Consider the following 12,751-nt stretch of genomic DNA (forward strand, 5'->3'; position numbering starts at 1 on the left):
TTATAAGAGGACAACACTTGCCTTAGAATAAGGAGATAATAACTGGCAATAGTTATTTTCCCAAGCTTTAGTATAAGAATACAACACCATCAGACATAGACTAACATAATAAAATTAACATTTCAATGAACTTTGGAGAAGGGAGCAATGTGCTAATCCTGACTTTGCTACTACTTACTGATAAGGATTTAGAAAAATCAATTCATTTCTACCTTTCACTGGCACCTTAAAACATGGAAGTGAATTATCTTTAAGTTCTCATGTTCTATTTCCTCACTTTAAATTTTCCACATAATCCCTTACACTCAAGTTAGTTCCAGAGAAAATATTCTCACTTCTAATCAAACTGAAGTCTTGGCCAAATGTTCAAATACTTTTTGTAATGCTGAGTGTGTCTTCCAGAGCTCAAAGTCAGGCTCAGTGACAATGGAAAATGAAACATTAAACAGTGATGCCTCTCCTAAGAGGGAATAAAAAGAAATAGAAAGAAGGGAAGATAAAGTAATGAGCAGGAAGAGATAAGAAAAAGAAAGATGAAGAACAAGGAAGAGGAAGAAGAGAGAGAAAGAACATGAATGAAAGGAGAAACAAAGATATATTATATTGAACGCTCTCAATGAAAGTATACAGACTTTTCTATGCCAATTATTCTCAATTGTTTGTACTTGGTTGACTATCTCTGATAACATTTTGTTGAATAGTTTTATGAATGCCTTCGATGAAGATTGAGAAACACATTCATCAAATGTGCAAAGGATATAAACCTGGAAGGAATAGTTATCATATGCATAATTAGGAAAAAAGAGATTTGAGGGAGTCAGAGATTCCAGCTCTCTGACTTAATATTTGATAGTCTGTCTTGTGAAAGAGTGATTTATTTTATTCTATGAAGCTACAGCAGACAGAATTGGAACCAATGAGTGTAAGTTTCAAGAAGCTACAATAAGATAATTCTATTTACCGTAAGCACAAATTTTCTGATAATTAAAGGTGTATGAAAGTGCTACAATGAGAGTAAGGGAGATAGAGAGCTTCCCATCACAAGAAGTGTTTAATCACAGCTATGGAGCTATTTCATACTCTAGATCAAGCTTAATACATTTATGACTTGTACAACTTTACCTATATTTAAAGGAAATACCAAAGCAAATTTAAAGATATACTTTATAGAAACTCAATCATTGCAAGTGAAAACATCTGCATAGAAGTTAACATACGCTAAATAGAATAAAGTTTAATTAAAGAAATACTTTATTGATTTTTCTTATAGGTTTAATCTCACCATAAAGAACCAAACAGAAATGTAAATTGCAATCCTTAAATTTAATTACATATTCAAACATATGTAGGCTATGTTATCTAGCACCAAAAGATACTTCTTCAGGAAAAGCATTAATTCAGTCAAGTAGACCAGAAAGAGCTACTCATAGCATTACAGAATCTAAAATCAAATGGGGTTTAGAGATGGTAGACATTCTTAACAAGGTAACCCTTCTATAATACTCTTTATCCAAACTTCATTCCCTAATAACAATGCAGAGAATACTAACAAGGTTTATTATTGTCTTCTCAATAACCATGCCAGATATAAACAGGAAGCATCAACCTACACTTTCTGATTAGCAAAATAATCCTATTCTTAAGGAAAGTGTCAGCATCCATAAGTGACTGGATAGTACGAAGTTGCAGGTGACTCTTAAAATTGTAATCACAATAGTGATTTTATAGCTTGAGGAATTCATCAGAAAGGTGTTTGTTTATCTGTTTGAGCAGACAAAGTAGAAACCAAAATACCTATTAGGCCATCAAAGTGATACTAATATCTTTTTAAGGACCCCTAGAATGGATCATAGCATCAGCCAAGTTTTTTGCTTAACATGTTTATATTCAAATAGAAGAAGGAAGGGGACAATCACTAGAATTTATGTAGCATTTTAAGTTTTGTAAAATACTCCACATGGTAGCTCATTTAATCTTTTATTTCACTTTGAAATAAGTGCTATTGTTATTCCTGTCTTAGAAAGGATAAAACTGAGGATGAAAAGTTAAGTGACTTGCCCAGGCTTCTTGACTCTAGATGTGCCACCTAGCTCCTGATAGTGATTGGATTGTGATCTCATGGGTACATGGAATTCCTGGGTGAGGAAATGAACAAAAAGAAACCTAAATCAGTCGTTACTCTGAAAGATATAGTCTGAGTTGCACAGAGTTCTAAGAAGTTAAGAGGAGGATGTCAGAGCCAAGTGGAGTAGAAGGACAGACCTGTAAAAGCTCTCCCTCAAAGCCCAAACACTACCTGTAAAAAATGACTCTGAACAAATTCTAGAGCAGTAAAAGCCACAAAAAAGCAGGGTGAAAGAGATTTCCAGCCCAAGACAGCCTGGAAGGCCAACAGGAAAGGTCTATTGCACCAGGCACATAGTGCAGGCCCCTGAATGCTGCCCATCCCTGGCCACTTAGCACCTGGGAGGAACAGGACTGGAGCAGGCTTCAGGGTGTGGAATACCTGGAAGCAGCTTGGTTTCCAGATTGCTCAACCCATAAACTCCAAAGACAGCTTCAAAAGTCAGTGAGAAAGTTCTCTCACCTGGGTGAGAAGGGAATGCACTCTGGCCCTGCTGTCAGTAGTCACTGCAGCAGCATCAATTTTGGGGGGCCTCAGCCTAAAGACGCTGGAGGAATGGATTGACTGATCTGGATCTCAGTGCTGAGCAGAGACCCTGGAGTGAGGATTAGCACTGGCATGGTGGAGTGGGAGACAGTTGGGGAGCAGGAATTCTACTCACAGAACCGGGGCAGAAAAGTTTTTGGTTGCTCCCAGAGCAGTGCACAGACCAGGAGAGGAATAAACTCCTCTCCCATGATTGCACCACTTTGGAGGAACTGAAAAGTTACAGGTCCCTAGAGTATACCCTTCCTTTAACAAAGGACTCAAAAGTCAAGGAACTTGCTGGGAAAATGCACAAAAGAGGGGGAAAAATACTACAGAAGGTTACTTTCTTGGTGAAGAGGTATTTTCTTCCATCATTTCAGATGAGGAAGAACAATGCATGCCATTAGAGGAAGATATAAAAGTGAAGGCTTCTGCATCAAAAACCTCCAACATAAATATACAAGGGTCTTAGGCCATGGAAGAGCTCAAAAAGGATTTTAAAAATCAAGTAAGAGAGGTGAAGAAAAAAATGGAAAGAGAAACGATAGTGATGCAAAAAAATCATAAAAAGCAACTCAACAGCTTGCAAAAGGGGACCCAAAAAATGCTGAAGAAAATAACACCCTTAACAATAGACTAATTCAAATGGCAAAAGAGGTCCAAACAGCCAATGAGGAGAGGAATGCTTTAAAAAACAGAATCAGCCAAATGGAAAAGGAGGTTCAAAAGCTCACTGAAGAAAATAGTTCTTTAAAAACTAGAATGGAACAGATAGAAGCTAATAACTTTGGGAGAAACCAAGAAATTACAAAACAAAACCAAAAGAATGAAAAAATAGAAGACAATGTGAAATATCTCATTGGAAAAACAACTGACCTGGAAAATAGATCCAAGAGAGACAATTTAAAAATTATGGGACCACCTTAAAGCCATGATGTAAAGAAGAGCCTAGACATCAACTTTCATGAAATTATCAAGGAAAATTGCCCAGATATTCTAGAATCAGAGGCTAAAATAAATATTGAAAGAATACATTGATCACCTCCTGAAAGGGATCCAAAAATAAAAACTCCTAGAAATATTGTAGCCAAATTCCAGACTTTCCAGGTCAAGGGGAACATATTGCAAGGAGCTAGAAATTGTATTGTGGAAATACAATCAACATAACACAAGATCTAACAGTTTCTACCTTGAGGGATTGAAGGGCTTGGAATATGATATTCCAGAAGTCAAAGGAATTAGGATTAAAACCAAAAATTACCTACCCAGCAAAACTGAGTATAATACATCAGGGAAAAAAATGGTCATTGAATGAAATAGAGGACTTTCAAGCATTCTTGATGAAAACACCAGATCTGAATAGAAAAGGGAAGCATGAAAAGGTAAACAGGAAAGAGAAATCCTAAGGGACTTACTAAAGTTGAACTGTTTACCTATGTGGAAAGATCATATTAGTAACTCTTGAAATTTTCTCAGTATTTGTTTTCCGTAGTTGGAGGAATTGCACACCTACACACACACACACACACACACACACACACACACTTTTATACACACACACACACACACACACGGGACACAAAGTGAGTTGAATAGGAAGGAATGGTATCTAAAAAAAAATAAAATTAAAGGGTAAGAGAAGAATATATTGAGAGGAGAAAGGGAGAAATGGAATGGGGCAAACTATCTCTCATAAAAAAGCAAGAAAAAGCATTTTCAATGTAGGGGAAAAGCAGGGAAGTGAGAGGAAAGAAGTGAAGCTTACTCTCATCATATTTGGCTTAATAAGGGAATAACATACATACTCAATTAGGTATGAAAATCTATCTTACACTACAGGAAAGTAAGGGAGAAGGGTAAAAGTGGGGTTGGTGCTGGTAATGGAAGGGAGGAAAAATGGAAGGAGGAAGTAATTAGAAGCAAACACTTTGGTGAGGGACAAAGTCAAAAGAGAGAATAGAATAAATGGGGGGCAGGACAGAATGGAGAGAAATATAGTTAGTCTTACACAACATGACTGTTAGGGAAGTCCTTTGCAAAGTTACACATATATGCCCTATATTGGGTTGCTTGCCTTCTCAGTGGAGATGAGTAGGGAAAAAGGAAGGGAGAGAAGATGGAACTCAAAGTTTTAGGAACGAATGTTGAGAATTATTTTTGCATGGACTGGGAAATAAGAAATACAGGTAATGGGATATGAAAATCTATCTTGCCCTACAAGAAAAGGGAGAAGATGGGGATAAAGGAAAGGAGAGGTGAGATAGAAGGGAGGACAAATTTGGGAAGGGGCAATCACAATTCATAGTGTTTTGAAATGGGGAGAGGTGAGAGATGGAGAGAAAATATGGAATTCAAAATCTTGTGGAAATGAATGCTGAAAGCTAAAAAAAATTAATTAATTTTAAAAAAGATGTTAAATTACTTGTTCAGGATCACAGAGACATTATGTGGCAAATGGAGAACTTCAACCCAAGTCTTCCTAATTTCTAGGCCTGCTTTATCTTCACTCTATAATACCACACCTGATTCACATGTAAGATGGTGCTCATGAACATGAAGAATATTCTTTTCCTTTAACAATGTTATTTAAAAAATTTTCCTAAAACTCACTAGTTGGCTGCTCAGTCTCCTCATTGACACCTTCATGTCTTTGTTTCTAAAGGTATAAATGGAAGGATTTAAGACAGGGGTGATAATCAAGTCAATAATAGCAAGAAATTTATCCAGTGGCATTGTAGGGAATGGCCACACATAAAAAAAGATGCATGGACCAAAGAATAAGATCACCACACTGATGTGAGCTGACAGAGTAGAGAGAGCCTTGGACAATCCACCTGAAGAATGTTTCTGAACAGTGACCAAGATATAAGTGTAGGACATGAATAAGAGAAGCATGCTGCCAATGGAGATGAAACCACTGTTAGCTGTGACAATGAACTCCAACTTATAGGTGTCCATGCAGGCCAATTTGATGAACCGAGGAAGATCACAATAAAAACTGTCAATTTCATTAGGACCACAGAAGGGCAGATTCACCACAAAAGACAATTGGATTAATGAGTGTATAAGACCTATGGTCCAAGAAGAAATCTGAAGAAAAATACATGTTTTGGGATTCATAATTGTCAAATAGTGAAGAGGCTTGCATATGGCAATGTATCTGTCAAATGCCATAGAAATGAGAAGTACCATCTCAGTTCCTCCCAGGAAATGAATGAAAAATATCTGAGTGATACAACCCCGGAATGATATGACTTTGTGCTCATATAATAGATCAGAAATCATCTTGGGAACTGCAACAGTGGAGAGACACAAATCAATAATAGAGAGGTTGGCCAACAAAAAATACATTGGGGAATGTAGGTGACTATCAGAGCTCACTGTGACTACAATAAAGAAATTCCCCACAATGACAGCTGCATAGAAAATGCAGGCAAACACCAAGAGGCCTAGCTGTATGTTCCAAGAACTGGAGATTCCCAGGAATACAAATTCTGACACCATCGAGTAATTCAGTTCATTCATCAGACCAACTTTAAGGTTACCTGAAAGGAGAAACAAAAATAAAAGAGGAAGAAAAATCATTGTAATGAAAATATATTTCTAATATTTTATATAATACCTCTTAGTGTGTTGCAAACTAAATTTTTTAAATAAATGCGTGATTCCTAAGGAATATAGTGTTTTTGGTAAATGCTGCATGAGTAAGTCATGTCATACCAAACTCTGAATTTTTGTGATTAAGTACGTGTAAGAAGAAAAGTAGGCCAACGAAGTGAGAGTAGATTGCTTCGATTACATCACACTAATGTAAATCTACACACTAATGTAAATCACACTTTTCTCTTTCATTTTGTACTTCTTCTTTTGAAAAGAAAAACCAAAGAGTAAAAAAAAGAGAGGAGGGAGAAAGCAACATGAGAATAGGATAAATTAATGACAATTGTCATGGAAGTTGACAAATTTAACTCACACATAAAACAAAAGAAAATAGTAAACTGGATTAGAAAGCAGAATTCACTATATTTATTCACAAACTTGAAACAGGAATATTGACACATTTAAGGAATGTTCTCCATTTGTATTTTTCAAGGCACTGTGAATACTGTTTTTCTGGTTCTGACTACTTTGTTCTGCATCTGTAGTTATTTTTCCATATTTTCCCAGAATTCCTCATATTTTCCATTTTCTAAAGTAAATAGCATCTCATGCTAATAATTGACCACAGCATGTTTAGTAATTTCCCACTCAAACATCCACTTTATTTTTAGGTCTTTGCCAAGACAAGATATTTCTTGTGTTAAACTTTAGATAAATATATAATTTCTTTCTTTTTTTTTTAAATTTTTTGAGATATATGCCTATTGGTAGGAATTTCAAGTCAAAGGGTATGGATATTTTAGTTACTTTTTTCTAAATTCCAAATTATTTTCCAGACTTTTCACAGCACCCTCAGCAATATATCAGCATGTTCTTAAAGACTCTCCAAATTCCAATCTTTCCATTTTGGCACCTTTCCCACTTTTCAGAGTGTTAGGAGAAACTTCAGCTTTAATTTAGCATGCATTTTCTTACTCAGTCGCTTGGAGAATTTTTTTCTTTCCATTATTTAAAGTTTTCATGGCTTTTGAGACATTACTAATCTCATTTTTTAGCTATTAGGAAATGAATTTTGATCTTACATATTTAAACTAATTTCCACATATTAGAGATAGTTTTATCAAAAATGTTTTATGCATATTTTTTTTCAAAATTGGTTCCCATCTTTTTCTAGCAGCATGGATTTTATTTCTGCAAAAGTACTTCATTTCCTTGTACTAATAAAGTTCAGTTTTAACCTTTATAATCTCATCTATCTCTTAAAAATTTTCTATCTAACCATCACTATAAGAGGTACTTCCATTCCCTTTTCCTTTTTTAATGATGTTTTATACTTGGTTCAATCATCTATTTAGGACTCACTGTGACATATTAAATACGACATTGGCCAAAACTTAATTTGTGCTAAATGGTTTGTAATGTTTTCCTCTCTCTTCTTGTCAAATAGTTAATCCTTTTCTAAATATGTATCAATCATTGGGTTGATTTTCTTTTCTAAATCAAAATAACGACTGCTAAGCTAGGTAGAGAATTCAGGGAGACACTTGTGCTCTTTTCTAGATCCTACAGTAATATTTTATAGGGTGATCTCTTTCTGTAATTCTCTACCCTCTCAATAATTCTGATCACTTGATAAACCTATGGATAATAAAAACTAAAAATATTATTTAACAAATACATTTGAGAAACTTCATTGTAATATAATAGCAAATAAGCATTGTCCTTCATTTTGTAGCATATCTGACAGTGGGTTTAATTGCCAAAAAATATTAATGAAAATAGAGTAATATGTTTATCTTAGGTATAGAAGGAAGGTGTCTTTTAATTAATAAATAGAAGAAATTATTAGGGACAAGATGTACTTGATTACATGAAACATAGAATCTTACCTCTAAAACAATGGAATCAGAAGTCAGACAAATAAAATATTGGGTACAATATTTGTGAGAAACTAGTAAGGTAAAATTTACATTTAAATATATAAATAACTATTAAGAATAAACAAAGATAACTCCTAAATTTCCACAGATGAAAGGCCAAAATGATATTAACAGATACTTGACAGGAGAGGCAATATAAATTGCTTAAAATTACATGAAAAAAACAGGTTCAACTTTACAAATTCAGAGATACAAATTAAAACAACTTTGAGATGTCACTCCAAATTTATCAAAACCCTAAAAATTATGAAAAGCAGCAAAACAAAAGGCTGAGAAACTTGTAGAAAAATGATAATGGTCTCTGATGATGAAATTGCCAAGTAGTGAAATCTTTCTGCAAAGCAATTTGATGACACTCAACAGTCATTTCCTTACAGTCAATAATTCTAATTTTGAGAATATGCTGAGAGTTTCACCTAATTTTTAAAAAAGAGTTTTCTATTTATATTGACGTTATTTGTCATTATAAAAAGAAAGAAATTATAATAAGATTAAATGTCAATTATCAAATTAATTTAATAAATTGTAGCACATTCATGTAGTGGAATTCAATAATAATTCCATGACTATGGTCATTAAACTCTGTGAAATAACAGAATGGGAAAAGTAGAACTAGAAGAAGGGAATACTTATTCATTGCAATTATATAAGAGGAAGATGAATAGGAACAAAGGAACCCAATAAAGATTTTATGGGAATGATTTTAAAAAAACAAGATAATTTGTCTTGCCGTTGTTTTCATGTAAGTTACAATAAAACAAATCAATCCATTTAAGTGTTTTATGTTGTGCTTATAATAAATTGTTTGTATTTGGAGAAAATAATTTTAAAGATAATGTCAAACCTTTTGGGGGTTCCTAGCCATGTTTAAATGCAAATATCATAAATCGTTCCTATTTGTCCATTTAAATATCCTTAAAATTCTGACTAGTAAAACCTAACATTATGTTATTAGCTCCTTTCCCTCGATTTTTTTTCTGTATTTGAAAGAAATAATATTGAATTTACTTTCTAAAATTCTGCAATTCAAGATTTTTTACCTAATCAAGACTTTTCTTAGCCTTAATCTAAATGACTGCAATTCTATTTTCTGTGTTCAGGTTATTAGAAGATAATAAAAAGTTTTTAATTGGAAGAAACATGAGAAATTCTTGAGAGAAAAACCTCTTTGCTTTGATTTAATAATGATTTATTACATTTCTAATAGAACTTGAAAATGTTTTAATGTAGCACTCAACAGACAATGAGAAGGGTGTGGGGATGTGTATGGGTGTGTGTGTGTGTGTGTGTGTGTGTGTGTGTGTGTGTGTGTGTGTGTGCGTGTGTGTGCATGTACAGTATAGCGTACTGGAAAGATCATTGCATGGGAGATTTGGCAGATCTGACAGTTCAAATTTTGCCACAAAGTGTGACTTTAAACAAAGTACTTATCCTTTCTGAGCCTCTTCTCCTCAGTTCCTGAAGATTTCATGAGGTAGTAGGTGGAGTGCTGGAGCTGGAGTTAGGACTGAGTCTGAAATCTGCCCTGTCACTAGCCAGCTCATAAGTAAGTAACTCAAAGTCTCAGAGCTTCAATTTCCTTATTTTTCATGTTGATAAGATTACATTCACTACTTATCCCACAGACTTGTTGAGAGTGGTAAAAACACTTTGCTAATCTTAAAGTATTACATAGGGATGAGTTATTAGTATCTCAAAATAAAGAACTTGGACAAAATGTTCTCTAAGATCTCTTTGGATTCTTCAATACCATAACTTCTAGGAGTCTGTGTTCTATTGAATTGGTATTCCAAGCACTCATTCAGTCTTTTCATTGAGACTATAAGAAAAAAAAAACAGACCCAAAATAGATATCTACTTTTAAGGAACTGTTTTTTTAATCTCTTCATATCCTTCACTGCTTCCCTAGAATCAGAATTATTAAAAAAAAAAAAAAAAAAAAAACCTTGAGGAGTGGTGACTAAATAATTGGGAAAGAATTATCAAACCACATAGAATCAGAAATGTGCTGGTTAATGTTTAACAACTGTTTTTGCAAATGCATGCACACATATGCATACATTCATACTCATATACACTCTATATACATGTATGTACACATGCATACATATATGCATAAGATGTATCTGTGTATAACATACATTTAAGTTTATTTGTGTGATTATCATTTTCTCCATCACTTTTTAAGTCTTGGAATAAATGAAATAGTACATCAAAGACAATTTTGTAGCATTTGAAGATTTCTGAGGTACAAATGCTTACATTAAAAATTTAGCAATAGGCTCTCATAAGCCAGTTTTCAGTTGGCTTCAGCACAAGCTTGCAAAGTGTCCTTTGCCAAAGTAGAACTAGGGCAGGTTCCAACCAATTGATGTCTGATTGTGACTATCAAATATACAGTTTAATCAACCCAGACAAAACTCCTTACCTCTCCAAATGATATGAACCATTTATAAAACAGCAAAGGAGATAACAAAGAAAAGAAGAACAGAATGAAACTTTTATATATGTATGCTCATGAGTTGCGACTTCCAGGCCAATTCTTCCATTTATTTTTCCAGAGACTAATTCCTTGTTTGGGCCTTGGTAACTAATCAATGCTTTTTCCTTTTCCCTCAACTTCATTTCCTTTTCTGTCTTCTGGCAGATAATGTTCCTTTCTCTATTGAAAATTATCTTCTTTTAGACACGAATCTCTCTACCTAGACAAGGATCACCAAACACGTGAAATATACAAGCAGCTAATGTAATACAAGCAACTAATCTAGTGCAAATCAAAAGCATATCCAGATTCTACTGGCTCTGAAAGAGTGAATCCAGGCAACAACTTTAAAAGTGGCATTAAAGTCACAGCTATAGAGATGACTTAATTCCCAAGGAAAAGAAACATACCTGGAATAGCAGAATCACTCAGTATGAAATCAAGCCCTGTGTTCACATATAAAGTGTCAAATGGCAATTTCCTTAACTTCTATAATTTGAGAAAATGGTTAGAGAATAAAGGAGATGGTTTCCCATCTGTATTGGTTCCCTGTGACCAAAAAGTTCTTAGATGACAAATTATTTTCTCCCTATTTAACTTAATAATAGAAGAGATAAAGGGACTGTTTGCATGCTAAATGGGCATCAAGATTTATATAAAGTTATCATTGTCTGTGTGATATATATTCATTGGAGGAGGAAGTATAGAGCAGACTCCTGAAGAGAAAGGACAGGCTATGTTCCTATGGGACCTCATGCTGAGTTTAGTCTTGCTAAACTCAGAGCATCATCTGGCACTGAACTTTTTTTTCAAATGTAATACCAAGAATAATTCAATCCAATTAGGAAGTCAGTTGGCTAGGCTACAAACAGTACCTGTGGTCTGGGAGTGCTACCACTTCAAGGGCTATTGTTGCCTATCTGTTAGTGAGTAGGTCAACAGTTGTTGGTCATTATAGGAAACATGGCCCCTTCTCCCCAATGATTTATCCTCTCAATTATGGCTATATTTAATCCCAGTACTATATAAACTATTTGAAAAACTAGGTAAGGAAGGAGTCCTACCAGATTCCTTTCAGGACACAAATATGGCTTTGATATCTAAGGCACGGAGGGCAAAAATAAGGAAATAAAACTGTAGACAAATTTCCCTAATGAATAAATAAAATACTAGCAAGGAGATTACAACAATATGTCATAAAGATGACACAGTAAGATTTATATCAAGAATGTAGGGATGGTTCAATACCTGGAAAACTATCAGCATAATTGACCATATCAATAAGAATAACAACAAAAATCATATGATTATCCCAACATATGCAGAAAAAAATAAAGCATCTATTTCTATTAAAAACACTGGAAAGCATAGGAATCAATGGAACCTCTCTTGAAATGATAACTAATATGTAGGTAAAACTATGAGCAAACATTATCTGTAATGAAAATAAACTTGAAGTCCTTCCCTATAAGATCAGAAGTAAAGTGAGGATGGTAGTTATCACCATTATTATTCAATATTGTGCTAGAGATGCTAATTGGGGGCAGCTAGGTGGTTCAGTGGACAGAGCACCAGGGCAGGAGTCAGGAGGATGTGAGTTCAAAATCTCACCTCAGACACTTGACCTTGGACAAGTCACTTAACCCCAGTTGCCTAATCCTAGGTCATCTCCAGTCACCTTGATGAATATCTAGTCACTGGAGACAAATGGCTCTAGAGGAGAAGTGAGGTTGGTGACCTGCACAGTCCTCCCTCACTCAAAACAAAGTCAAGTGCAAGTCATGTCATTATTTCTCTGATGGCATGGTCTTCTTTGGCAATGAAGGACGAATACACACAGAGAGATGCTAGTTTAGCAATAAGACAAAAAAGAGAAGTAAAGAAATCAAAATAATCACCAAGGAAATGAAATCATCACTCTTTTTCATGTGATAAGATAGAGAATCACCTAAAAATACTTGAAACAACAACTTCAACAAAGTTGCAGGATAAAAAATAAACAAATACAAATTATCGTCATTTCTCTATATTACCAAAACTCAACAGGAATAGATTGAAAAAGAAATTCCATTTAAA

At 34.4% G+C, this 12,751-nt stretch overlaps 1 protein-coding gene across 1 annotated transcript; it reads right to left on the reverse strand.

Annotated features, from left to right (window-relative positions):
- Positions 1 to 5,239: 5,239 nt before the first annotated feature.
- On the reverse strand, positions 5,240 to 6,178 carry LOC140513177 (olfactory receptor 4F6-like). Its single transcript, XM_072622576.1, has one exon. The coding sequence runs from the start codon at positions 6,176 to 6,178 to the stop codon at positions 5,240 to 5,242; it is 939 nt and encodes a 312-aa protein (XP_072478677.1).
- Between the last annotated feature and the right edge of the window lie 6,573 nt (positions 6,179 to 12,751).

Source organism: Notamacropus eugenii, chromosome 7 (genome assembly GCF_028372415.1).
Source record: "Notamacropus eugenii isolate mMacEug1 chromosome 7, mMacEug1.pri_v2, whole genome shotgun sequence".
Lineage (NCBI taxonomy): Eukaryota > Metazoa > Chordata > Mammalia > Diprotodontia > Macropodidae > Notamacropus > Notamacropus eugenii.

What these genes read in the sequence shown, in the direction of transcription:
- LOC140513177 (XM_072622576.1), bottom strand. Translation starts at nt 6,178, where the DNA reads ATGAATGAACTGAATTACTCGATGGTGTCAGAATTTGTATTCCTGGGA.